The sequence below is a fragment of the Mya arenaria genome, chromosome 1 (genome assembly GCF_026914265.1).
Source record: "Mya arenaria isolate MELC-2E11 chromosome 1, ASM2691426v1".
Lineage (NCBI taxonomy): Eukaryota > Metazoa > Mollusca > Bivalvia > Myida > Myidae > Mya > Mya arenaria.
Genome location: NC_069122.1, coordinates 47339560 through 47367249, shown reverse-complemented (window position 1 = coordinate 47367249; position 27690 = coordinate 47339560). Strand labels below are relative to the sequence as shown.

The following is a 27690-nucleotide window of genomic DNA, read 5'->3' as shown; positions in this document are numbered from 1 at the left end:
TAATGTAGAATAAGAACTCAATCTGGCTTAAAATTTCGTCTGTCTGTGTGTCTCCTTAGTGCTGTCTTGTTTAAGTTTGCACCAGTCATTTACAATTTTTCTGCAAAGTACGGACTTCCCAGAGCCCGGTCCGCCCTCGACGAATATTGTTTTAGCCATCTTGCCATTGTTCATCTGAAACATCTTATTCATTTCTGATATATCTTCATCTTGGAATTTCCCATCATTGTTGTTCTTGTTTTTCAATATCAGTTTTGGCTTTTCATAAATGTCTTCTACAGCTGCATCGATGTCCAATCGGACGTTCATTCTAACAGAAGTTGTTTTGTAATGGTTGATCAACTTTTTCTTTAAATCTGGGAAATAATTACATGATTCAAAGATAAAAAAAATATAACATTAAAAATGTAACAGATGTTAAAGCAAAAATACGCATTATCTTTCAGTTATAAGTCTTTTGGGCACCAGCTTTTAAGTAAGTTTCCGTACATAACAAAATATGTACAGACCGTGATATATCCAGGTTGAAAACGACTTTTATCATAAAATACAACTAATTTGGCTTGCATAACGTGTCCTGTCCGGTATCAAGGTAAAATGGTCATTTTGTAAATAATCTGAAAAATCAGTGTTTTGAAATGTAATATAGCTTATCGTATGGCCAGTTAAATTATGTTTCCACTGATGTATGCGTTTTCAACCTATTATTTACAGTTTTTACAAACACTTCGACACGTACACTTGCTAACTTTGAAAATAAAAAGTTAAATTTGTGGTCCTCTCATCATTTTACGGTTACGTTTGTATAGGCTTTACATGTGAGTCGTTAAAATTCGCACAAAAATATTGAAAAGCCACAGTGATAGTTTTTATACAAAATTAGCGTTTTCATGGCATGCTAATTTATAAAAACAATACTAAACCATCGTTAATTCGCTACTAAGAATTTATAGACACTATAAACGAATAGTAAATTGTAAATACTCACCATGTTTCTTTTGTTCTAAATGTTCGACTTCTTCTTTACGAAGCCGTTTCACAAGTCTCTCTGTCTGATCTTCAAGCGTTCTTTTACCATCTGTTACAAAGTGTTCAATGTGTTCTGTAGCCTGTCGTTTCTCTTCCCTAACATATATCTCAATTGTTCTTTTACCATCTGTTGCTGATTGTTCGATGTGTTCTGTAGCCTTTCGTTCCAAAAAAGTTATATGATCCATGATCCTTCTTCTCTCTTCTTTAATAGACAGAAGGATGTTGTCTTTAGTCCTTAACAAGTCGTGCATCGCATTGTCAGAAAAATGTTCTAGTGCTGCCGATACTGCATTCAGATTCTTATGAAATTGTTTGCTCTCAGTGTGTATACATTCTTTAGCGCTTTCTATATCGATTATGTGTGTTTGTAGTTTCAGTTCAATATCTGCAAGCCTCTGTTGGAATTCAGCATGTAACTCTTGGCAGATATACTCACATGTATGCACATCTTTGGATATGTCGGCTGTCTTCAGCTGAAAAGAACCGGTTTTACTTATATTTTGTTACCTGTGAGTACTTTGTCAACAGTGATTTACATAAACAATCACGACTGAAAAGCCTCCTTTTTGTTTCGAATGTATAATGATTTATGCAGAAGAAAAACATAGCAATATCCCTGGTTATATATTATACATGTAAATGTGTGGATACTAAACACCTTAACGGATATAAGAACTAAATGTCATTTACACGTCTATAGGATATATACTGTTCATTCTATGTTTGCCATGTCTCTGTTTCAGCCCGTGTTTCCTTCTTTTCTCAGTAGAACTTATGTATAGGATAGACAACGAGCGTAGCGAGGGTTTATATCTCATAGATACGTCCACGAGGAGTCTATCCTACTTAGACTACGTGAACTAAAGCAAGGAGGTTTGGTTCCTGTCTTCAATCTAAAGAATCATAAAATCCAAATACCATATGAATTTAAATACCGCAAACAATGCGTATTTTTGTTTGGCTCAATCGAGATTTTTCTATGGTTAGAGAATAAATGTCGGAAATTATATAAAAACATTCAGTATTATTAATTGTTCTTTGGATGTATATTTGTCACCATTGAACTAGGTACCAACGCTAAAAAACAAGGAAAAATATCTAAAATTAGAACACCCTAATGCACAAGTCAGTGTTTTGCGTAAGTATGGCACAGTGGTTGGTGCAGCGGGAGAGGGGTCTTTCGGGTTGACCTGATATTTATACATCGGACGATACACTACAGTCGGAATTGAGAACGCCACCATTGGACTTTCCTTATGCCAAAATAATTTTACGCAATCATCAGGTTGTCTTTATATCCTATGAGTACGAGCTAAACAAACCAAGCCCCGACCCTAGTGGGGCAAAACTACTTTAGGTGCATTTCGTACTCTTAAATAATAGTTTTGTCGTGAACGACTCGAGTAAGGGTTTTGATAACTGTACTTGTGTCATAATATTGTTAATATTGCACTTTTAGATGGAATTCAACACAATAAATATAATTAATTTGCAACTGGCATTGGATCGTTTTTCATTGTTCTTCATCTTTTATAGCCGCTGTTTACATTATGAATGTTTATTGAGACGAAATAGATACCTACTGATGAACGGTCAAACCATACAGCTTGATAACTGTTTAAAGTTTCATTATAAGTAAATATTAACAAATAAGTATAATTGAGGAATGTGACCTGTATGAACTATAATATAAATCATGATGACAGTAAATAACATTGAACTTTTTTTGAATATATAACTAAACCCAACGTGGTAACAACTAAAAAAAATAATGATAAATTCTGATAAATTACATATTATTTTTCTTGGCCTATGAATACAGATTCATGCTTAAATGTTCATCAAAATTGATCCATATGCCCCGTGTTTTAGGAGTTGTATATATACTTTTGATGGTACAACGTGTATAGGAGGAATGGAGCAATGAAATAGCGAATGCTGATTTGTTGGATTAGAGTGACCGTGGTCTAAGTAGATAAAATGAGATTGTTCGCATATTAAGCAGCATGCAGCTTAAGTGCGCGAAGTCTCGTGAGATTCCGGTACTGCCGAATATACCCGATGTACTTAATAAATACATCATCGTCTAATTGGACATCATTCTCCGTAGGGACTTCTAGGTTAGCGTCTTGTTGGAAAGTCTCTAGCCAATGTAAATGAATGTCTTAATATGATGTATGTGTTTCTGTTGAACTGTTGAAGAGGGTGTCGGACTGATTGTGAGTGTTTTGTTTTGGAGTCCTCAATAAGACTGAACATTATCAAACCGTAACCATACTATGTTAGATTAAAGGTTTACCTCATCCAGTTGTTTACAAGCCTGTACGACCTCTGATCGCGTCTGCAGTGCTGGCTCACTCAGTAGAGCGTGTAGTTTATCTATGCACTCAGTTGTGGCCTGGTCAGTCAGGGCGCTGGAGCAACTGTCCGGCATGTGCCGAATGTGGTTGACCACTTCTCGAGCCTGTAATCAGGACGTTTACCAAGTACCGGGGATATCATGTGTTCACGTTTAAAATCAAATATTGGTGGAACAACTGTCCGGCATGTGCCAAATGTGCTTGACCACTTCTCTCACCTGTCATGAAGTAAGATAATTAGTTTGTGACCTGGTTGGTCAGAAAGCTGGAACAACTGTCTGGCATATGTCAAATGTGCTTGATCACTTCTCTCGCCAGTCAGGGAGAAAGTTAATTAGTTTGTGGCCTGGTTGGTCAGAGCGCTGAAGCTAATGTCCGGCAGGGGCCGAATTTGGATAACCTGTTCTGGGTTGTTGATGTTTGTATTGGTGTATTGTTCCCAAGAATATTGCTAAGTACACTTAAAAGTATTTTAAGTGTACAAGTTTTTTTATAAGTTAACTCCTGCAATATTTTATTGATACCTTATACAATAATATGCGCAGAAAGTCGATAATCTAACATATTCTATACACTTGGTAGATTCTTTATGTAAAAGGAAACTTCATTTTAGACAAACACAATGACATACTGACACAGTCTATTTACTAGCTTTACGATGAAAGCTTAAATTTAAATAATAAATCACAATACAAATCACAGGCTATCGCATGCTAAACATGTTCCTTATTTCCAATTAAATAGTCGAAAATAATAGCTTGCAATATTCTAGCAAGTCATATGTACGTTTCTCATTTTGTAATATCAAGAAAATGTATTTAAATACAGTCGTACATTTTCATTCTTAATCTTAAGAGAAAGTCTCTATTTCGTGAAAAAAAAATTTGGGTATGCCGAGGCATTCTTCAGTTATCAATCAGACAAGCTTTTTGTGCTGAAGGTCACAGTGACTTTTTGACCTGATGATCACAAATTCAATAGTGGTCTACTGGTCAGAATCAACATTCGAGTTTGAGGGCCATGTGTACAGTCATTGTCGTGTTATCACCCGGACCTTTTCGCATTCAAGGTCAATGTGACCTTCACCTTTGACCTGATGACTCCCTAAAATAAATAGGGGTCATCTACTGGTCAGGCCCAGCCTCAATGTCAAGTATAATGACCATGAGTACAGGCATTGTTGTTATCACTCGGAAAACCTTTTCACGTAAAACCTTGACCTTTTACCCAATGACCCCTAAATTCATTAGGGGTCATCTTTTGGTCAGGCCAAACCGTCATGTCTAGTTTGATGACCATAATTCCAGGAATTGTCGTGTTAAGACACTCGGACATGCTTTGGTCGACCGACGGGCCGACCAACCGACCGTCCGACATGTGCAAAGCAGTAGGGGGGGATAGTATAACAGGGCACTTTATAAAGAAAAAAGGATTTGATTTTCTTATATATTAGTTAACGCGCATATACACACGCACGCACGCACACACACGCACACACACACACACACGCGCGCGCGCGTCTGCGAGTTTGTAAACAGTAAGTCTTGAAAGACAAACTCGTATTTAACGATCTTACCTTTTCACAGATACTGCCTGTGATTTTCCCCCGGAAACGCTTGCAGTTAATGATAAAGGCAGCAATGCCGTTGAAATCCGTTTCTTCAATTGTGGTTTTGTTCTCGTACCCAGCTGGTGGCATGAACACCTTGGCGATCTCCCATGGTGAGTGAGCCCAGTTTTCTGCTTTTGTGTTTTTCAACGTTAGTGCATCTATGCCTCTTGCTTGTCCATAAGCATGCTCTTTGACCAACTCTCCCGAAAAACAGTATGATATTGGCACGTCTGTTTTGTACATCTTTGAAAGAGCATGTAATGCATGCTGGTACCTTTGTTTTGTGCAATATGTCGCCATGCAACTGGGTTGCCTCCGTACCGACAGTGGGCAGAATGGCTTGTCTCGTGACGAAGACTGCCCGCCATTGTTTTAACCAGTTCCGCGCTTCCGGCTTGTTTATGTCTAAAATTCTTGACATACTGGACTCATACAGGTTACATCTGAAAGAATATAAGAATGATGATAAAGTCTAGCTCGGTGGATTGTTACCATAGATACAAACAAACATATTAAGAAGAAATATGTTCTCTTTGCCACAAGGACATGATATACATATTGAGAAAATGATCTACCTAAATATATACATGTATGTTACTATAAACGGACCGATAAACGATTATACCTTTGTCTGTGAAACGTTTGCACGTGAATTTATCGTTCGTTATCAAATCAAAATGGCTACCTTCAAAGGTTCAGTGTCAATTTTATAAAGTCATACAGCACTAAATAAAATTTCTATCAATTCTGTAGTCAATTGACCAATTTGCAGAGTATCCAGGGCCTCCCCCCCCAAAAAAAAAATAAAAAAATAAAATAAATAAATAAATAAAAAATAAATAAATAAATAAATAAATAAATAAATAAATAAATAAATAAATAAATAAAAATAAATAAATAAATAAATAAATAAATAAATAAATAAATAAATAAATAAATAAATAAATAAAAATGCACCATTTCGGAAAAGAAATATTGGGGAGTACCCCTAAACCACAACACTTTAAATCAAATAAATTTCGGTTCTGATGAAGGGGTGCAAGTCAAAGGGTAAATTTCAGTGCTACTCCATAATAATAATATATTGGTCCACGTTTAAAAAGTAGATAATTCGAAAATAGTACAACCATCCTGATTTCTGGGGAATTTATCTCACGGTGATAAATGCCTTTGTATTCATATTCTCAGTGTGTATTTGAAACTTTATCTTACCAAGCGTTGTTTGTCTGACTAAGCATTGATTGTTAGAGCTCAGGATCACAAAACATCTTAAGTCATTTCCTAACTGTCGTTTTGCTGATTTAAATATCTCACAGGTCATATGATAGTATTTCTTGATAATGACAATCAAACTTTAATTCTGTTGTCTTTCATAAAAAATGTTCATTTATGTAAATATAAGAATTATTTACATATTGTAATTCGACCATGACAATTTCAGGACATCGACCTAAGTTAGGAAATGACTTAATGAAAAAACTACAGAAACGGGAACAGAACGGTATTTAAAGATTTGTTATGACTACAAGCCCGAAGAAAATATCAACTATTTATAAGTTTCCATTTCTTTGGAATCATTCATTCTGCACATTCTACAATAGCCTTAAACATAACCGAGATCCTCTTGTAATACGCAAGGAGCAATTTAAATCATAAATGCCATTTTAAATAGCGTCATTGATATTTTTCGACATAATAAAGCAATTTTTGTTATCGTTTAAGTGATTATTAACAACAGAAACCTTATTTGAATGTCTTCACATTTCACAAAAAGGTAATAGTTTCGATCATCTCAGACGATAGAAAACGTGAACGGGACCAATGAGTTCATATCGTGTCTGTGAATCGATTATCATAAATAATGCATTCTTTCTTTGACAAAACCTTGAGAAATGATAAAGTTACTTATATAATTGAACACTTGTATAGTTTGAATTCGATCATTATTAAAATGATTTAAATCATTGCCACACTGAAAAGTATTGTTCACTCATTGTTTGCACAAGGTATCATATTTCATTAAAGCCTTGTGGCTGTCGTATTTCAATATATAAATATCGTGAATAAGTGTACTCCAGGAGCGCAGCCAATTATGATCATATTATATTGCAGAATTAGAAGACTCTTTGTAGAAATCTTTTATTCAATAATAATTTCTCAATACATAATGAAGCCACAAAGTATTGCAGTTATGGGCAACATGGAACGTCAGGGGGGCGATGATAAAAACATCGAGACATAGAATACGCCCAAATAATCACTAGACAAAGACTGTAAAATTGCGATGTAGACACGCACTTTAAATAAAAGTCTGCATGCAGGTGCCGCTGCTAAACAACTGAACTCTGGGAGCCGGGATTATGTTGCCCCTTAAAGATAATTAAGCTACTTGAAATTGATGGTTGGTTTTACATATTATGTTTATAAAATGGCACAGTGAGGGGGTAAAACTTCTTTAATTACAAGTCTCATTTCGATACAAGAATCTGCGTAAGACAAACGATTAATTAGACTTTTAAGACAAGTATACAGAGCAAAAACACCAAGTCCTAGGTTTTGGCTTTGAAGATGTAGATAATTATGTTTTACCTATAAAATTGTTCAAACGTTACCGTCGGGGGTTTAGTTATTGACCAATAGAGAGCAGCACATATTATTCTTGAGGTCAGTTATTATAAAAGGGAAAAGGTCGCATTTAATTTGTTTGGGAACCACAGTACAGGTGTGCATTTCAGAGACGGTCGTAAAGGTTACACACCACCATTGTTATTCCCTATATAATTCAATGTAAAATTGTAATTTTTAGACAACATTTAAAGGCATTTCGAGCGAATGCAGGCTATGATAACCACATATGTTCTTAAAGTACAAGCTTTAAATTACATTTTAAGCCAATAAAAAAGGGGGGTCAAGTTATTCCTAAGAAAAATCACTCCACTTGAAAAACACACTCTAAAAATTGCACCGTCCGCCATGACAGTTCTTCCAAAATGACCTTTCAACTATAGGGCAGCGGTTTATGCTTTAATCTCTACTCTCAATGATAAATCAAGCAAGAATAGATACTTAAGGTATAAAAGTTTCAGGAATAATGATAGTTTTGATTTACAGTGCATTGAGCATGTGAAATCTTGTCTATCAATCATAAGAACATTTTTTTTATTGAGAATTTTCCACACAACGGAAGTACATATGACGTAATGGTGACGTCATTCCTAAAGGCGATCGTAGGCTAGGGCAGGATCCACAGCTAGTTTGACTGACAGGCCGCGCCATGTTAAATTTAATCACAGCCAAATAGCTTTTTTTCGCTCATTATTGTTCAACTGAAACATAATTATTTATACAATACATGTATATATGAACACGTAGTGATGTATAAATGTTACTGAATGTACAAATAATAAAAATGTTCGTAAATTTCATTTACTTAAACATTATGGAAGCGTCCAAGTGAAAATATTTTCCAGTATACTATCTCCTAATTAGGAGATACTAACTAATAATAATGTCTTACTTAGTCCTTATTACGAAATACTATCATAATTAGGAGTTACTATCTCCTAACTACGACTTACTCTCTCCTAAATATCGAAGCGTCCAGGTGACAAAGTGAGAGGAGGGGGGGGGGGTAAACACACTGGCCTGGTGAGGGGGTTTAACACACTGGCACGGTGAAGGGGTTTAACACACTGGCACGGTGATGGGGTTTAACACACTGGCACGGTTAGGGGTCTTAACACCGGCACGGTGTGGGGCTTTAACACTGGCACTGTGAGGAGGTTTAACACACAAGCACGGTGATGGGGTTTAACACTGGCACGGTGAGGGGGTTTAACACTGGCACGGTGAGGGGGTTTAACACACAGGCACGGTGATGGGGTTTAACACTGGCACGGTGATGGGGTTTAACACTGGCACGGTGAGGGGGTGTTACACTGGAACGGTGAGGTGGTTTAACACACAGGCACGGTGAGGGGGTTTAACACTGGCACGGTGAGGGGGTTTAACACACTGGCACGGTGATGGGGTTTAACACACTGGCACGGTAAGGGGTCTTAACACCGGCACGGTGAGGGGGTTTAACACACAGGCACGGTGAGGATATTTAACAAACAGGCACGGTGAGGGGGTTTAACACAGGCACGGTGAGGATATTTAACAAACAGGCACGGTGAGGGGGTTTAACACTGGCACGGTGAGGGGGGTTAACACTGGCACGCTGAGGGGGTTTAACACTGGCACGGTGAGATTGTTAAACACACTGTCACGGTGAGGGGGTTTAACACACAGGCACGGTGAGGATATTTAACACACAGGCACGGTGAGGCGGCTTAACACACTGGCACGGTGAAGGGGTAAACACAATGGGACGGTGAGGGGGGTAAACACACTGGCACAGTTAAGGGGGGTAAACACACTGGCACAGTGAGGGGGTTTAACACACTGGCACGTCGAGGGAGTTTAACACAAAGGCACGGTGAGGGGGGTTTAACACTGGCACGGTGAGGGTGTTAAACACACAGGCATGGTGAGGGGATTTAACACACTGGCCCGGTGAGGGGATTTAACACACAGGAACGGTGAGGGGGTCTAACACACTGGCACGGTGAGAGGGCTTAACACACAGGCACGGTGAGGGGGCTTAACACACAGGCACGGTGAGGGGGCTTAACACACTAGCACGGTGAGGGTGTTTAACACACTGTCACGGTGGGTGTGTGTGGGGGGTAACAAACTGGCACTGTGAAAGTTGTTAAGCACACTGGTACGGTGAAGGGGTTAACATATTGGCACGGTGAGGTATGGTTAGGAGGTCAAAACACTGGCACAGTGGAGGGGGTAAACACACTGGCACGGTGAGGGGCTCAACACACTAGCACAGTGATGGGGTAAACACACTGGCACGGTGAAGGGGGTCAACACACTGGCATGGTGATGTGGTAAACACAATGTCTCAATGAGGGTGGTCAATACACTGGTAAGGTGTGTGTTGGGGGGGGGGTAAACACACTGGCACGGTGAGGGGATTTAACAACCAGGCACGGTGAGGGGGTTTAACACACTGGCACGGTGAGGGGTCTTAACACTGGCACGGTGAGGGGGTTTAAAACTGGCACGGTGAGAGTGTTAAACACACTGGCACGATGAGGGGGGTTAACACAGGCAAGATGAGGGGATTTAAAACACATGCACGGTGAGGGGGCTTAACACACTGGCACGGTGAGGGGGTTTAACATACTGACACGGTCAAGGGGTTAAACACACTGGCATGGGGAAGGGGGGTAAACACACTGGCACAGTGAGGGGATTTAAAACACTGGCACAGTGCGCGTGTTAAACACACATACATGGTGGGGTGTTTAACACTGGCAAAGTGAGAGTGTTAAACACACTGGCACGGTGAGGGGGTTTAACACACAGGCACGATGAGGGGATTTAATACACTGACACGGTGAGGGGGTTTAACCCACTGGCACGGTACGGGTGTTAAACACACAGGAACGGTAAGGGGACTTAACACACTGGCACGTTGAGGGGGTTTAACACTGGCACGGTGAGGGGGTTTAACACTGACACGGTGAGGGGGTTTAACACACTGGCACGGTGAGGGGTTTAACACTGGTACGGTGAGGGTGTTAAACACACTGAAACGGTGAGGGGTTTAACACACTGGCACGGTGAGGGGGTTTAACACAATGGTACGGTGATGGGGTTGATCACACTGGCACGATGAGGGGGTTTAACATACTGGCACGGTGAGGGGGTTTAACACTGGCACGGTAAGGGGGGTTAACACTGGCGCGGTGAGGGGTATTAACACTGGCGCGGTAAGGGGATTTAACACACTGGCACGGTGAGGGGGCTTAACACACCGGCACGGTCAGGGTGTTTATCACACTGGCACGGTGAGGTGGTTTAACACAGTGGCACGGTGAGGGGGTTTAACACAGTGGCACGGTGAAGGGTTTTAACACTGGCACGGTGAGGGGCCTAACACGCTAGATCATTGACTGTGGTCAACACACTGATACGGTGAGGGGGTTAACACAGTGGCATGGTGAGGGGGTTAAACACACTGGCACGGTGAAGGTTGTTAAACACACTGGCACGATGAGGGAGGGAAAACACACTTGCACAGTGAAGGGGGGGGGGGGGGTGTCAACATACTGGCATAGCGAGGGGGTCAACACATTGGCACAGTGAGAGAGTTAACACACTGGCACGATGAAGGTTGTTAAACACACTGGCACGGTCAAGATTGTTAAACACACTGGCACGGTCAAGGTTGTTAAACACACTGGCACGGTGAAGGGGGTAAACACACTGGCAAGGTGAGGGCGATTAACAAACTGGCACAGTGAGGGAACTCAACACACTGACACGATGAAGGTTGTTAAAAACACTGGCACGCTCAAGGTTGATAAACACGCTGGCACGGTGAAGGGGGTAAACACACTGGAACGATGAAGGGGATAAACACACTGGCAAGGTGAGGGCGATTAACAAACTGGCACAGTGAGGGAACTCAACACACTGGCACGATGAAGGTTGTTAAACACACTGGCACGTTGAGGGGGTAAACACACTAGCACAGTGAGGGGGGGGGGTAAACACAATGGCAAAGTGAGGGGGTAAACACACTGACACAGTGATGGGGGTAAACACAATGGCACAGTGAGGGAACTCAACACATTGGCACGGTCAAGGTTGTTAAACACACTGGCACGGTGAAGGGGGTAAACACACTGGCAAGGTGAGGGCGATTAACAAACTGGCACAGTGAGGGAACTCAACACACTGGCACGATGAAGGTTGTTAAACACACTGGCACGGTGAAGGTTGTTAAACACACTGGCACGGTGAAGGGGGTAAACACACTGGCAAGGTGCGGGCGATTAACAAACTGGCACGGTGAGGGGGTTTAACATTGGCACGGTGAGGGGGGTTAACACTGGCGCGGTGAGGGGTATTAACACTGGCGCGGTTAGGGGATTTAACACACTGGCACGTTGAGGGGGCTTAACACACCGGCACGGTCAGGGTGTTTATCACACTGGCACGGTGAGGTGGTTTAACACAGTGGCACGGTGAGGGGGTTTAACACAGTGGCACGGTGAAGGGTTTTAACACTGGCACGGTGAGGGGGCCTAACACGCTAGATCATTGACTGTGGTCAATACACTGATACGGTGAGGGGGTTAACACAGTGGCATGGTGAGGGGGTTAAACACACTGGCACGGTGAAGGTTGTTAAACACACTGGCACGATGAGGGAGGGAAAACACACTTGCACAGTGAGGGGGGGGGGGTGTCAACATACTGGCATAGCGAGGGGGTCAACACATTGGCACAGTGAGAGAGTTAACACACCGGCACGATGAAGGTTGTTAAACACACTGGCACGGTTAAGATTGTTAAACACACTGGCACGGTCAAGGTTGTTAAACACACTGGCACGGTGAAGGGGGTAAACACACTGGCAAGGTGAGGGCGATTAACAAACTGGCACAGTGAGGGAACTCAACACACTGGCACGATGAAGGTTGTTAAACACACTGGCACGCTCAAGGTTGATAAACACGCTGGCACGGTGAAGGGGGTAAACACACTGGAACGATGAAGGGGATAAACACACTGGCAAGGTGAGGGCGATTAACAAACTGGCACAGTGAGGGAACTCAACACACTGGCACGATGAAGGTTGTTAAACACACTGGCACGTTGAGGGGGTAAACACACTAGCACAGTGAGGGGGGGGGGGTAAACACAATGGCAAAGTGAGGGGGTAAACACACTGACACAGTGATGGGGGTAAACACAATGGCACAGTGAGGGAACTCAACACACTGGCACGGTCAAGGTTGTTAAACACACTGGCACGGTGAAGGGGGTAAACACACTGGCAATGTGAGGGCGATTAACAAACTGGCACAGTGAGGGAACTCAACACACTGGCACGATGAAGGTTGTTAAACACACTGGCACGGTCAAGGTTGTTAAACACACTGGCACGATGAAGGTTGTTAAACACACTGGCACGGTCAAGGTTGATAAACACGCTGGCACGGTGAAGGGGGTAAGCACACTGGAACGATGAAGGGGATAAACACACTGGCAAGGTGAGGGCGTTTAACAAACTGGCACAGTGAGGGAACTCAACACACTGGCACGATAAAGGTTGTTAAACACACTGGCACGTTGAGGGGGTAAACACACTAGCACAGTGAGGGGGGGGGGGTAAACACAATGGCAAAGTGAGGGGGTAAACACACTGACACAGTGATGGGGGTAAACACAATGGAACGATGAAGGGGATAAACACACTGGCAAGGTGAGGGCGATTAACAAACTGGCACTGTGAGGGAACACAACACACTGGCACGATGAAGGTTGTTAAACACACTGGCACGTTGAGGGGGTAAACACACTAGCACAGTGAGGGGGGGTGGGAAACACAATGGCAAAGTGAGGGGGTAAACACACTGACACAGTGATGGGGGTGAACACAATGGCACAGTGAAGGGGATAAACACATTGGCAAAGTGAGGGGGGTAAACACACTGGCACAGTGAGGGGGGTAAACACACTGGCACAGTGAGGGGGGTAAACACACTGGTACAGTGATGGGGGTAAACGCACTGGCGCGGTGAGGAGGTCAAGACACTGGCACGGTGAGGGGCTCAACACACTGGTACGGTGAGGGGGTTTAACACACTGGCAAAGTGAGGGGGTCAACACACTGGCAAAGTGAGGGGACAAGCACACTGGCACAGTGAGGGGTCAAGCACACTGGCTGGTCGAGGGAGTTAAAAACATTGACACAGGGGGTGGGGGGGGGGGAGAAGGGGGGGTTCAACACACTGGCACATTTTTATTTGCTTTAAACAATGACAATATTTATAGGCTAAAATGGTTCGTTTTTTGTGTTAATTCGTTAAGACACTGACTAAGAAGTATAAAAACTTCATAATATATATAGAAGTAATACAAACTTTTATTTGATCCGATAATATTTCAGTGAGTACTACGACAACATTTTATGATCGGTACCGTTTCAAAGATACAACATGCACCTGCTTTATCGTTAAGTATGGTCTCGAACCGGTCGACCACCGATTAAAGGTTTTCACAAATTTAACGATTAAGATGGAAAAAGACGGGTTTCTTTGCATGTAGCACGCTTGCTGGTTTGGTATATATTTTCAATATTTTCTAACTTGTTCTTAAAGACCTAGTTTAAGGAATGTTTGGCATGACAATCCCCTGCTGTGCTTCTCCTGCTAATTGCACTGATGTAACAGTAGGGGCCAATTTCCTGTGTATTTGTTTATTGGCTCAGGACCATTTAGGGTCCATTTTTATTATAAAACCTCCAAAACTGCACAGCAGGGTGTTCAGATCGGAGATCTGATAAGGCAGTTAGGCAATTAGATTAAGACCAATAATAGAAGGATTAAACCAGACTGTTAAAATAGGTCAATATAGTACGCACAAGTTCTAATCCGCCGATCTATTCATGGCTTGAAATATAGAAGTTCAACTATAAAATATGTTTAAGACTTACTAGACTGGCTCTTAACCAGCACATCCATGGACCATTTCTATGTCTACGTAAAATGCTACCCTTGGAACTTTCATACAGACGACCATTGAGTGATAACAATGGAAGCCTAACTGCAAGATCTACGTAAAATGCCCTGGAGATAGCAGCTCTTTCCAGTAGAAGGCTACCTCGTGAACTTTAATGTTACAGTTTTTGTGTCTTTTGTAATAACGAACTTGCTTACGACGTGCAATCCTTCCCATCTTTAACGCACTTTTGTATAGTTAAGGCATAACTAAAGTTTAACTATTTTAAAACTCCAAACAAATTCTTCTTTTTTTCAATTAACTCTTTAAAAAGCAACGTTGTTTGAATAATTAATCTATACCAGAAATAAAAGAACTATCACTTACATTTAATATATTGTCCCAGTGCATGCTGAAATAAGTTGACGATATCCACTGCGGAGTTCAATACTACTGCATTTGACAAATTTTAGTCTTGGGCTCAATTTTAACAAGGATTTTACTCAATAGCGCATGTATTAGGTTGCAAAAGTCGATATAAACTGCATTAGAATTGAGACGGGATCTTATACAAATGCAAAATAATTAAGCGAACATTTCAAATGTAAAATGCCATTAATGAATACAGTCTATAACCTGGGACGAATAACTATAACATAATTGTTATTTATGCGCAATACATCTGAATAACATTCAAAAAAGACTACTTATTAAATTCAATTTCAAACTTTTCCAACGCGTGCAATTTTCGACTTTACCATATAAATTGTATCTTATGCTTCATGAACCAAATTGCGGCACACTTCGTGACGCGCTGATAAAAAAAAAATAAGCCTTTTGAACAAATACTGACAGCAAGCACATCTATAGGTAAAGTATTCAAGCTAGTGTATATAATCAGTTATTAATTAAAAGTTATTTTTGGTTTGTTTTAAACAACGTAACTATACGACGTACACTACTCATAGAAATGTGTGTTTATGCAGCGTTTCTAGTATTATATGTTGTTGATATAGATATAATTACACGAAAGCTACAACAATTGTTCAATAATGACAGTTATATTTATCAATAACCGTCGCTCCCTACATCGGACACGCTGTTTTTCTTCACGTATATACATACTATCAAAGTCTTATTGAATGTTATTAGTTTATTTCACGGAATATGTTTATTGACAATGTACTATGTACACGTCGTAATAAGTCTGTCTGTATGTCTGTCTGTCTGTCCGCTGATTAAATTTAAGCAAACCATATTTTTAGTGGCTGGTATTTTTGCTCAACCTTATTTGAAAATCAGCCGCATATATGACACACTAAACGCTCTCAATACTGAATTCAAGTCGATACACGAGTATCAAGTTAACATTTTATAACCTTATTCATTGTGTGGATTTCTAGCTTTTTTTTACATAATGGTGCCATTTTAACTGATTTCTTGAGTAAAACAACGTTTCTGTGTGTTTTCATACTTGTCGTAAGAGAGCCGGGTTTTACACATATCGATGTTACTAACCGCCCTTGAATACTCTTTATTGCGATAAAGTACATGTAGTTAAAAGTTCGGACAACACAACGATGGCTGGTGCATGTAGAAATGGGTTTAAAGCGTTAAAGACTATCATTGAATACTCAACACAAGCTGTCGGTTTTGAAAGTGTTCTCAATACGGTAAAACTTATACTGTAAATTACTTGTATACAAACACTACACGCTAATAACTTATCATTCTCAATTCATTACCATTGGTAGAGATTAGATAAATCTAACGTTGTACAGTACGCATAGCATCATCGCTCTGCCTCTGACTTGAGTACGAGAATGGTAACTTATATATGTTTGAGAAGTAAACCTAGTTGATGGTTTCACTCCGGATACATGTACGATTGTCCCCAGATATAAGACACTACGTAAATATATTTACAAGTGTGTACTATGCTGTTGAACACTGTGTCTATGTGAGCACGTTTGAATCACAGGTACAATGGCACGAGAAAAGTGATTTATACCAGCTAGCCAGATCATGTTTGAATACGGAAATTTGCTATCCGGATCAAGAAAAGCAAACGGTATTAAGGTCATAATATAGGACATTTTCAACATTTTCGTCAATATATACGTTCCAGCAGATGAAAGCCAAGCAGTTCAATTACCCAGTACTGTTTTATTTTATATTCTACACCTGATTGGCAACATAGAACCTTTCTCTTTCCCTGTATAATATCACATTAATAGGTATACTTGATTTTTTTCACTTACAGGTAAAACTGGTGGAAGGGGGAGGCGGACGCTGTGTGTGTGAAATGCGAGTGACAGATGTGCTCCAAAACCGAGGCGGCACGTTACATGGGGGTGTCACGTGCACACTAGTCGACGCGGTCTCCACGTGGGCGTTACTTGGCTCTGAGGATCCCGTGACTGGCGTTAGCGTTGACCTTAATGTCTCGTATGTATACAAAGTAGCATGTGGCTGTTATGGGTGTTTGTGTTTTGGTCATAAAGATAAGTCAGGACGCAATTTACGTTGCCTTGTGGCAATTCTGGGTTAACATGAAATGTGAATGTCAAAACAATTTAACAACAACAACGTTGAACACCCATTATTGTGGCTAGTCTATGCTAATCGTTAATTTATACTTAGAGGGAACTTGTCTTGAACATGTTAACACGATACATGTATATTGTAATTAAAATTATATGTTACCATCGTTTCATTTGGCCGGAGATCCCTATCATAGAGTCATTCAATCTATTTCTTTAAAATACAACACTTTTTCCTAATCTCAAAGTAAGAGAATTTTACACATGTCTCTTAAAACAGGTTCATGAAAGGAGCCAAAGTCGGAGAAGACATTCTTATAGACGCACAGACTCTGAAACGAGGTCGCCGCCTTGCCTTTCTCTCCGTGGATATAACGAACAAGGCGGATGGGTCACTCCTGGCTCAAGGAAAACACACCAAGTATATTGGCGCTTAAAGAAGTTGTCAATAAAACACACAAAGGTCATCATCGCCTAAGGTTTAAAAACTCCGATGCGAGGAAAACATAAAAAGTGTCAAATGGCGCTTTGGTTTTTAATGTGGTTGCAAAAAGGAAATGGCACCAAATACATGAGTCATCGTCTGATGCCCGGAAAGGAAAACTCAAACTAAAAGTTTGGTTAGTGGTCACCAAGCCGGACAAGTGGGTTTTCTCCGGGTAGTCCGGTTTCCCCCACAACACAAGACCACACTCTCGCGCAACATCGTGCCATCGAGAGTGACTTAGTATAAGCTAGCATAGCTTTCTTCACAATCGTTGTAAAATATATAATGTTTAAAGTAAAGGAAAACTCACCAAGCTTACTGTTGCGTATGCTAAATGAGCTGGTTTTATGACATTTGTTGTGAACCCTATCCTAACGATTTGTGAGCCATTTTAAAAATATACTTGTGAACACTTTAAACACAAGACCTCATAACAAATGCTTTCACATATATAACTTCATTGAGGTCATTATGCACTTCATTGGATGTTGCGTCAATATTTGAATGAAAAATGAAAATTGAATAAGTATCATATCTGGCCGACAAATGTGCGTAACACTGGATATATGATTCATTGACTTTGTCGAATGCTATGTTAACCGTGAATATATAAATACATGTACGTTAAAATATTGTACTTACTTAAATTTCTGATGGTAGTGGATGCAAAAACACTTCTTGTACATGCCGGTGTACGTGTAGCAGGTGTACGTGTACGTGTAGATGAATGTGTTGGCGTATGTGTAGATGAACTTGTAGGTGCACATGTAGATGAAGGTGTAGGTGCACGTGTAGGCGCATTTGTAGGTGATGGTGTATGTGTAGGTGCATGTAAAAGCGTAGGTGTATGTGCAATTGTAGGTGTATGTGTAGGTACAATTGTAGATGAAGGTGTATGTGTAGGCGTAGGTGTATGTGTAGGTGTAGGTGCAATTGTAGATGAAGGTGTATGTGTAGGCGTAGGTGTAGGTGTAGGTGCAATTGTAGATGAAGGTGTATGTGTACGTGCATGTGTAGGCGTATGTGTAGGTGAAGGTGTAGGTGTAGGTGTAGGTGCAATTTCCAATGAAGGCATAGGTGTATGTGCACGTGTAGGTGAAGGTGTATTTGCACTTGAAGGTGAAAATGTAGGTGTAGGTGCACGTGCATGCGTATATGTAGATGTATGTGTAGGTGTATGTGTGTGCTACTTTTTAAGCGCATTATACCGATACGATATCACGAGGAAAATGACAAACGATAGCACGAGGATAATGACATAGGATATCACAAATGACAAACGATGGCACGAGGAAAATGACATACGATAGCACGAGGAAAATGACATACGATAACACAAATGACATACGATGGCACGAGGAAAATGACAAACGATAGCACGAGGAAAACGACAATCAATAGCACGAGGAAAAAGACGTACGATAGCACGAGGAAAATGACATACGATAGCACGAGGAAAATGACATACGATAGCACGAGGAAAATGACATACGATAGCACGAGGAAAACGACAATCAATAGCACGTGAAAAATGATAATCAATAACACAAGTGACAAACGCTAGCACGAGGAAACAGACATACAATAGCACAAGGAAAATGACATACGATAGCACCAGGAAACAGACATACAATAGCACAAGGAAAATGACATACGATAGCACGAGGAAAATGACATACAATAGCACGAGGAAAATGACATACGATAGCACGAGGAAAATGACATACGATAGCACGAGGAAAATGACATACGATAGCACGAGGAAAATGACATACGATAGCACGAGGAAAATGACATACGATAGCACGAGGAAAATGACATACGATAGCACGAGGAAAATGACATACAATAGCACGAGGAAAATGACATACGATAGCACGAGGAAAATGACATACGATAGCACGAGGAAAATGACATACAATAGCACGAGGAAAATGACATACGATAGCACGAGGAAAATGACATACGATAGCACGAGGAAAATGACATACGATAGCACGAGGAAAATGACATACGATAGCACGAGGAAAATGACATACGATAGCACGAGGAAAATGACATACGATTGCAAGAGAAAACATTTTGAATGCGAGTATCAGGAAGCATATATGTTGAAATAGCAAACCACTTATAACAGAATAAATTTCGGTTCTGAAGGAAGGGCGCACCTAACTTGTGCCTTGTCTAACGTCAATTATTGGATCCGCTTCACACACCACTTTTAACAAAATAATTTTCAGTTCTGAAGGAGGGGCGCCCCTATGTTACGGCTTACGCCCCGTCTTAATGTCAAATCCTGAATCCGCTCCTGGTACCCGTCGTGTTGTGTAACCACACTAAGTGGACGTTGTTACATACATCTCAACAAAAGGTGAGGTAGTGACTTTAAAGTGTTGGCTACATAAAGTGCCAATAAAGCGTGGTTGGGCCAAAATCACGATAGAATATTTAGGGTCAGAAACAAGTACCAACAAGGTTCTGTCTTAATAAAAGTTAAATCGTAAATGTATTTAAAGCTTTATTATTTTCAACAAATTAAGAAAAGTATTGTAAAATTGTAATACAAAACAGCGTTTTTTAGCAAAATTACTACTGCTGAATAAGTCAAATCATGATGCAGTCTGAGGATCACTGAACTGGCGCACATGTTCCTGTCGTCCCACAGGGGATCTCAGTATTTCTCACAGTCATGACTGGAATACTGTGTACATACATCATCACTGGTAGTCTCCTTGTAGTTCGCAGTGGCATTCAGACCAGCACCTGTACGAAGGGACATTTATAAATATATCATAACTCATATAAAGTGTACTGCATTCAGACCAGCACCTGTATGAAGCAACCTTTACCAATATATTATAACTCACATTAAGTGTCTAGAGTTAAGAGTTCTACCGAATTTCTATGAGGTCCAAGGTTTTCTATTTGACACCTATAGGCAAAATTAATATAATTGTTCCTTTTTTTGCCTTTACCAACCTTAACATGCAAAATAGTTTTCAATCACATTGGATGATCCTGAGATACTTTGACTATTAGTTACATTAATGTAACTTTAACTTACTTTGCAGAACTGTATTTATTTGTTTAAGCAGAAAACGTCATTCAACCAAACGTTTCTGATAACTATGAAGTTTACCTCAATGAAAAAAAGCATTCTTGTTCATTTTTGAGCAAAATTTGAACGTCCTAATTTCAGTCAAAATAATAAATGCATTTTCCCCAATCAGATGGGGATTGAAGCCCGTTCCCCTCAAATTGGGAAAAGCACTTATAGATCGTCTCCAAACAGCAACATATTCGCGAAGCCATCTTGTTTAAAAGGACGCATTCATGGTCTGTTAAATGCACTTTTAGGGGGGGGGGGGTTAAATACGAAATAAAGTGACTCCAAACATCAAAAATCAAAACAAAGATACTGACAGCTGGAACCCTTTAACAAATGTTTATGTATGCTCAAATATTTCCAAAACCGTTGCTTACACAATTTAGCATAAGGCTGTAGTGTGATTAGTTAAATGCCATTATCACGTGATTTTTTATGTATTTAATAAAGGTTAAAATATCTAGCAAGATATATATCGCGCGTTTCCCTTGGGTAATCACTGTTCTGTTGTTTTTTCTTCACAGTAACAGCGTGAGTTCACCTCCAACTAAAACCAGATTCCTTGTTACCGGTATATTTTCATTGCATTATTTTACAAATTCGATATCAAAGAGTAATGTTATTATAGTATAAGTGTTTTCAGATGCATAACAGGGAAAACATATGATTAGTGCCAAAACATGAGCAAGTCCCTTTCAGGTGTAAAAAGTAAATATTTGACTAAAGAACCTACTCGTTTGGTGACTTCGGTGCCTTTGATGACCTTATTAACGTTATCTTGTGAGCGATTACTTAGACCTGTGAATAGGTCCAAAACGCGCCATAATTTATATTAAATGACAGCAACATAAGTACGGTTTTGTTGCCACACTGCATTCGGCTGAATAATTAACATCTACATTGCACCACAACCAATTTCATATTCGACAACTATACCTTGAGTTAACAATAATAATTAGTACATTCATTATTTGCATTAGGTTCAAATCGTTTATCAACGTTGCGAACATCCCCTACCTGTGATAAGATTTTCCAGATTGCAGTAATTCGTTCCGTAGTCCAAAACAGCGTACCACGTCTCTGATGTTGAAAAACCCTGGAATTATATAAATAAAATAATTGTGGATGAACTAAAAAACTCAGATGCAAAGTTCTTAGGCTCTTACCAGGTAAAACATATCTTGCTGCGTTTTTGGCCCTCACCTATGCCAACTTATTTGCAAAAAAGAACTCTTAATACAGTTGACGTAATTCGACTTACAAGGTTAAACATGAACCCAATAGTACCACTTCATCACCTGATATTATTGTATGTATAATATATTCACTGCAGTGCTCATTTTGTCATGCATGTTTCACATGAGTTTACCTAAAAAACTTGAAACTTGTCCACTGATATTGCCACTCAACAACCAACTGTCGAGGTTTGATATAATCGTGATATGTTATTTCATACTTACAATGGTGATAAAGAAATTGTTACTGAGTTTAGGTCTCGCCAGTGAATTTTGTTTAAAACAAAAACACACCAAAACAATCAAGCGGAGATTATTACATAATAGTTCGTAAAGAGTAACAAATGTATCCAAACACAGTACCAGTGGTTTGTCTTTGTGCTATTTACTGCCTTCTAAAGGCTGTTTCCCCTTGCGAAAAAAGTGTCCATTTCCATCCAAAAATCATGTTTTTCCCAACTTGATAAATGCAGATGACGTTAATGAATAAAAAAGCAATTCATTTCATGGAAAATAAACAAGGTCTTGACAAGACTCTGCTCTCTAACAGCATGATATGCATACAAAATTCAAAACAAGTATATTTGCTAATATATTAGCTAATTTGGCATACTTTTGTATTTTCGGAATACTCAGCTGGTAAAAAAAAATCAAAAATAAATCACTAAGAACTAACCTCTACATTACAGCCTGTTCCCGCCTTGGTCAGTTTAAAGCTGATGTCATCCTTGTAGTGTTTGACGGGGGTTTCGTGAGTTCCTTTGATCTCAGCATCTGACACATCGGAGATCTGCAGTAAATAAGGCAATAATTGTTGTGTCCAAAATTCATTCATTTTAATAAGATTTGTGACTACAAAAGAATCCTCTATTATCAGTAGCATTCTGGGGTGTAGCTAGCCCTTTATTCATGTGGATTCATAACTGTGCTAGAGGGGTTTCGGAAAATTTTTAAAACCATGGTGCAATCTGGTACATTCTGTGCATTCTATGGAGCTTTGTTTAGTACTGGAAAATGGACAGTTTTAGGATCGTGCAGTCAAGCACGCATAGTGCATACTGCTTATTTTGTAAGAATCATGTAGATTCAGCCGCGTACTCGCATATAGGCAGCTACGCGCCTGGTATTGGTTCGTCACTTGATCACATGGGATTAAATTATGTCTCCTATAAAATGGGTATTCAGTATCTAACAGTTCATTGAGAGCTAGTCCCATAGGCGGCAGTTTCAGCCAGCTATGGTGATGTTATGGTGATTTTTGCATCCAGTCCGACTACATGTGAAAAATACTTTTCTTGCATATCGAAAATTTAAATTGAAGTGCAATTTTCGCGATGTAAGTGTTGTTTAGATATTCCAACAAACTGCACGTGCACAGTTGTTTAATGACGTCAACCTTCTGACGCGCAGTAATTTGAAGTGATCGTCAAATTTTCAGGCCCGGTAAAACCCCGGAAATGCATGTCCCTCATGCAAGAAATATGCCTTTACACACTTGTTACTCAAGCTCAATTATGTGTAGCTAGACAATGAAACGTCTAGTTGCATGTACATGGGTGTGAACGTTTGTTGATAACCCATAAATGTATACAGAATGAATTGTTTAACAACCCTGTACTGGCATTTTTCTCCATGTTTGGCGCAGTTATCTTCCTATAGATGTACATTGGATTGAGATTGAGTAACAACAGAGGCATATTTCACAGCAAATGGCACTGTAGTCTTCCTATAGGTGTTCATCAGTTTAAACATATGTTTTGGGTAAATTCACATATGAACAACAAATACAATATAGAAGAAATGGGATAGGAAAACGAGTTTGGCAAACTTATGTAAATTCCACTCCCTGAAATGATGTTCATTGAATATATCGAGCTTATGCAAAAACCTTGTAGAGGCATTTTTCTCCACCATTGGCACAGTTGTCTGCCGTTTCCCACTTCTTGGCCTGGGCCTGAATGTCTGATGAAAATTTCGCGCAGTCTACAGCTGGAAGCTCCCTAAAATGAAAATTAGAAAAAAAATCGAAATAGTTTGATGTATACATTGCATGTACTATACTCTAGCGGATACAAGTTTACTTTATACTACAATATCGGAGAAAATAAAATAATTAATAACGACCAAAATGCATCATTTCGGACTGGCCTGAAATCATTAAAATTGTCTATGGAGTAACGACAAAATGCATAATTTCGGACTGGCCTGAAATCATTAAAATTGTCTATGTGAGTACCCAAAAAACCCTGCCAACACTTTATACCAAATAAATTTCGGTTCAGAGGGAGGGTCGCAAATCAAAAGGTTACGCCCCTAAGATACGCCCCCTCTTACGTCAAATCCTGTATTCGCACCTGCTCATGATACAAAAGATTTGAAACTTGCACATTTCATAACTATGTATCTTGAGAAAAACTGCGAATCCGGGACAATTTTTATGAACAAACTAATTGAACGAAAAAGCCGAAGCAGCGATTTCTATAAATGATTATCACAATGGCGAACAAATGTTAAGTGTACTACCACTAATATTTTGGGATAAAAGACTGGGGGAAATCCTTGCTTTGGCAGAGGTACAGTTAGCTTCCATTTCAATCTTGTTTTATATTGATATTTCGGTTAAATTGCTAAAAATTAAAGCAATTCATAAGAAAACATCGTAAAACTTTTGACTTTTCCTATGCATGTTTTTTTATCGCCATGTTCGTTAAAGAAACTATTCTGGTTTTGGGTGAAAAACAGCAATGTTCCTGTAACTATATATAAAAAAAACAACATATACCAGCCGAAAATCTCACAAGGCGAAAATCCATAACATATTCAACAAGTGTTTGAATCGAAATTGAACTATTAAATAACAGATAAATTGCATGTGATGATTTGAATATTTACAGAGACAGAGATGAAAAGTTACTGCGACGTCTGAAATGTACTTTCACTTATTGTTTTGGTATTTTACAAAAATAATAATATATGAATATACTTTTCAAAATATATGTTAAAGTATAAAAAAAAATAAAGAATTAGATCCATAAAAACACATTCATCGTCTCGAGCATGTGCACATGTAACCTATTTTAAAATAATCGAAATATAGAGGGTATTAAAAACTGCTCTCTCACAGATTGAACGTTTTGACGACTTTTTTATTTATTTTTTTTCTCTTGAAACAAAGCAATTTTTGCGAAAATCCATGGAAACTAGTCAAATAAGACTGCTGACAAAAAAATAGATCGCAGATTTTTTAAATTTGAGTTCATTTTCCTTAAACCGTTAGTAACGGTTTCAGCCATAAAACATTAATTTTCAAACGGAAAAATGAAAATCTACGATCTGATTTTTGTCAGCAATCTTATATCATTGGTTTGCAGATATTAAGCAAAAATTTGCTCTTTCCAAGATAAAAAATAAAAAAAGTTATATAAATGGTATATCTGTAAGAGTGCAGCTTTAAAACTCAATACAACCTGTATTTTTAATACACAACGAAAAAAGGTGCTACAATAGTAACTTGAAGTAATAACATTCTATATCTGTAGTCTTAGTTGACTTTTATTCCATTTTCAATAACTAAAATGTTGCTATATGGCATAATCATGGGAGATAATACGTTATTTTCTATATGTGTAAATTGAACAAACATTGTTATTATTACTAATGTCGCACGTTTGAAAAAAATAGATATATACTCTGACAGTTGACATGGCATCAGTTAAATACATGTCGTACTAAAACAAACTATTCTAACAACGGTAGCCATTAACCTAGTCAGCCATTGTCAACAATAAACCGTTGAAAATAAATCGCTGCTTCCGTGTGTTCGTTGAAATATTTTGCTCAATTTGTTTACACACATTAGGCTTTATATAAGATCGTTTTTTTGTGCTTTTTACCAACTGACTATGAAATCGGTAGCGTCGGTGCCTTTTTCATAGTCGGGTATTTTTTAGGCCTTAATAGGAAAAAACACGAGTACAGGACTCGTGCACGTGGCGACATGAATCATTTGGTATGTATCACATGCTTCTCTTAATATTACTTTACTGTGTATAGCCAGCTAAAATCAAAGCTATAGTCATGAAAGCCACAACTAACAATAGACGTGCATCTTTATACGTTTTAATAAACTACATAAATGTCTGCCAATGAGTCATATACAGATTCTAGACAACTCGTGTAATAACCTGAAATAAAAGATTCTTTGAACATCGAGTTGTGTTTCTTTTGTATGTGTTATTTTTTCACAAATACATTTTTAAAAGTCTTGAGTCAAATTAATTGTTAAAATTGAATTAAAAACCCACACTGATATTTCTCTTTTGTTAACTAACTTCTACCTCGCTTCTTATTAACTTATTGTGATTCAAGCAATCCAATTAACCTTTAACCTTTTAAAAAATGTAGACACTGACGATATACTATACCATGGTATGAATTAATAATAACGAAATTAAGTATGTGAATGCCTACTTACCACTGTATCTTACATGATGCGTGGAGTGGACCCCCCTCGACGAAAACGAACACGGCCACAAGAGCAGTGAAAACGATCGCTAAACCTTCCATTGTGAAAAGAACCACGAAACACAATCGCCGTACTTTTATAGCCACGGTTAATAGACCTTATCTTTCACTACACATGTATCCCTTATCGTCAACAGTACTGGCAGACCTACGAAGTAGTCTGTTCCTTTTTTGCAATACTACAACAGTCCTATCTTAGTCGTTGTATAACCAACAGTTCAAAACGAAAGTACATCACGTGAAACACATTCATTTATATACTGTTCTAGTTTTAATCCATAAATAGATTTCGTCTGTCAATGACGATATGATATGGACAATTTGGGCCTTGAACCACAAAATCGCCAGTCCATCATTGTATAAACGGATACTAGCTATTGCTATAAAGAATTTTTTAAGTAGTCTTATTTGACTTAGAAACTCGTTTATACAACTTATTTGGATCGGTCAATTAATACGTCAACTAAAATTACGAGATACAGTTGAACGAGATACGAAGCCAGTTGTTGAAACGAGATACGTAAAAATACTGAAGAAGTCGTTTCAGCGAGCTATTAGTAAGTTTTTTAACGAGAGAAAAACACGTATGTCACCCTAGCATGCAACTGTAAGATGCAATCGTTTGCTACGGCTTTTTTCCAGCGTGATCTTAACATTTTGTACAAGTAAAGACTCGTGTATAATTTCAAAAACTTGGGATGTAAGACGCAGTTACTTTTCGTGACTTGCAGGTACAATGTGTTTGTTCAAACTTTGTTGTCTTGTGACGTATGTACCTCGTGCATTGTGTATGGTAAAACACAATCAAAATCTTGCTTGCCCCTGTAGTTTCGATTGTTTTACTGCTGTTTGCAATGATGGGACATATATGGACAGCATCTTACAAAATTAAATAGGCTCGATTATTCCGTTGTTGGTTTTCAAATATAACTAATAAATCAGTAAGATGAGGGTTTTCTGAAATTAAAATACTGCTGACTTTGACCGTGCTTTGTCTGTCAGGGTAAACATTGTTTTCTAAGAGTATTGCTATGGTTAATCAGAATTTTATCTACGTGTATTAAGCTTTCAATTACAAAATATAGATAAACAAACCATGTCATCGGAACCCACGACTATAAGTATCTTCCATGGCCAAAAGTGTAAGATAGGTTCATTCCGACCCGAGCGTAGGGTGTTTTGCGAAAACGAGGTTTTTCGAGTTTCCGCAAAACACCC

At 39.1% G+C, this 27690-nt stretch overlaps 4 protein-coding genes across 4 annotated transcripts in view; 1 reads left to right on the top strand and 3 right to left on the bottom strand.

The window, feature by feature from the left end:
- LOC128229999 (uncharacterized) overlaps window positions 1-15046 on the bottom strand; it is a 140680-nt gene extending 125634 nt beyond the window's left edge. Inside the window, exon 1 of the mRNA XM_052941972.1 lies at window positions 14965-15046. The gene's annotated coding sequence lies outside the window, so the exon portion shown is untranslated. The remainder of the gene's footprint in view (window positions 1-14964) is intronic.
- LOC128230073 (uncharacterized) lies at window positions 25-14711 on the bottom strand. Its single transcript, XM_052942074.1, has 5 exons — window positions 14573-14711; window positions 4969-5447; window positions 3332-3496; window positions 989-1505; window positions 25-356 (listed from the first exon to the last, which is right to left on the bottom strand). Exons 2-5 carry the CDS (start codon window positions 5302-5304, stop codon window positions 28-30), a joined length of 1347 nt encoding a protein of 448 aa, XP_052798034.1. The 5' UTR covers window positions 5305-5447; window positions 14573-14711; the 3' UTR covers window positions 25-27.
- Window positions 15047-16086: 1040 nt separating the features above from the next.
- LOC128236255 (acyl-coenzyme A thioesterase 13-like) lies at window positions 16087-18240 on the top strand. The gene is made up of 3 exons (XM_052951142.1): window positions 16087-16250; window positions 16841-17025; window positions 17401-18240. The coding sequence occupies exons 1-3, from the start codon at window positions 16158-16160 to the stop codon at window positions 17555-17557; spliced, it is 435 nt and encodes a 144-aa protein (XP_052807102.1). The 5' UTR covers window positions 16087-16157; the 3' UTR covers window positions 17558-18240.
- Window positions 18241-20112: 1872 nt separating this feature from the next.
- LOC128234168 (uncharacterized) lies at window positions 20113-26706 on the bottom strand. Its single transcript, XM_052948210.1, has 5 exons — window positions 26423-26706; window positions 23837-23948; window positions 22625-22738; window positions 21731-21809; window positions 20113-20370 (listed from the first exon to the last, which is right to left on the bottom strand). The coding sequence occupies exons 1-5, from the start codon at window positions 26512-26514 to the stop codon at window positions 20279-20281; spliced, it is 489 nt and encodes a 162-aa protein (XP_052804170.1). The 5' UTR covers window positions 26515-26706; the 3' UTR covers window positions 20113-20278.
- Window positions 26707-27690: the final 984 nt, after the last annotated feature.

Excerpts from the sequence above, each read along its gene's own strand:
- LOC128230073 (XM_052942074.1), bottom strand. The coding sequence starts at position 5,304 with ATGGCGACATATTGCACAAAACAAAGGTACCAGCATGCATTACATGCT. Across the intron at positions 3,497-4,968 it reads CAGGCAGTATCTGTGAAAAG|GCTCGAGAAGTGGTCAACCA; the intron begins GTAAGATCGTTA and ends TCCTGATTACAG. Across the intron at positions 357-988 it reads TTTAGAACAAAAGAAACATG|ATTTAAAGAAAAAGTTGATC; the intron begins GTGAGTATTTAC and ends ATTATTTCCCAG.
- LOC128236255 (XM_052951142.1), top strand. The coding sequence starts at position 16,158 with ATGGCTGGTGCATGTAGAAATGGGTTTAAAGCGTTAAAGACTATCATT. Across the intron at positions 16,251-16,840 it reads TTGAAAGTGTTCTCAATACG|GTAAAACTGGTGGAAGGGGG; the intron begins GTAAAACTTATA and ends TTTCACTTACAG. Across the intron at positions 17,026-17,400 it reads AGCGTTGACCTTAATGTCTC|GTTCATGAAAGGAGCCAAAG; the intron begins GTATGTATACAA and ends CTCTTAAAACAG.
- LOC128234168 (XM_052948210.1), bottom strand. The coding sequence starts at position 26,514 with ATGGAAGGTTTAGCGATCGTTTTCACTGCTCTTGTGGCCGTGTTCGTT. Across the intron at positions 23,949-26,422 it reads GCATCATGTAAGATACAGTG|GGAGCTTCCAGCTGTAGACT; the intron begins GTAAGTAGGCAT and ends TTTTCATTTTAG. Across the intron at positions 20,371-21,730 it reads TCTGGAAAATCTTATCACAG|GTGCTGGTCTGAATGCCACT; the intron begins GTAGGGGATGTT and ends CCCTTCGTACAG.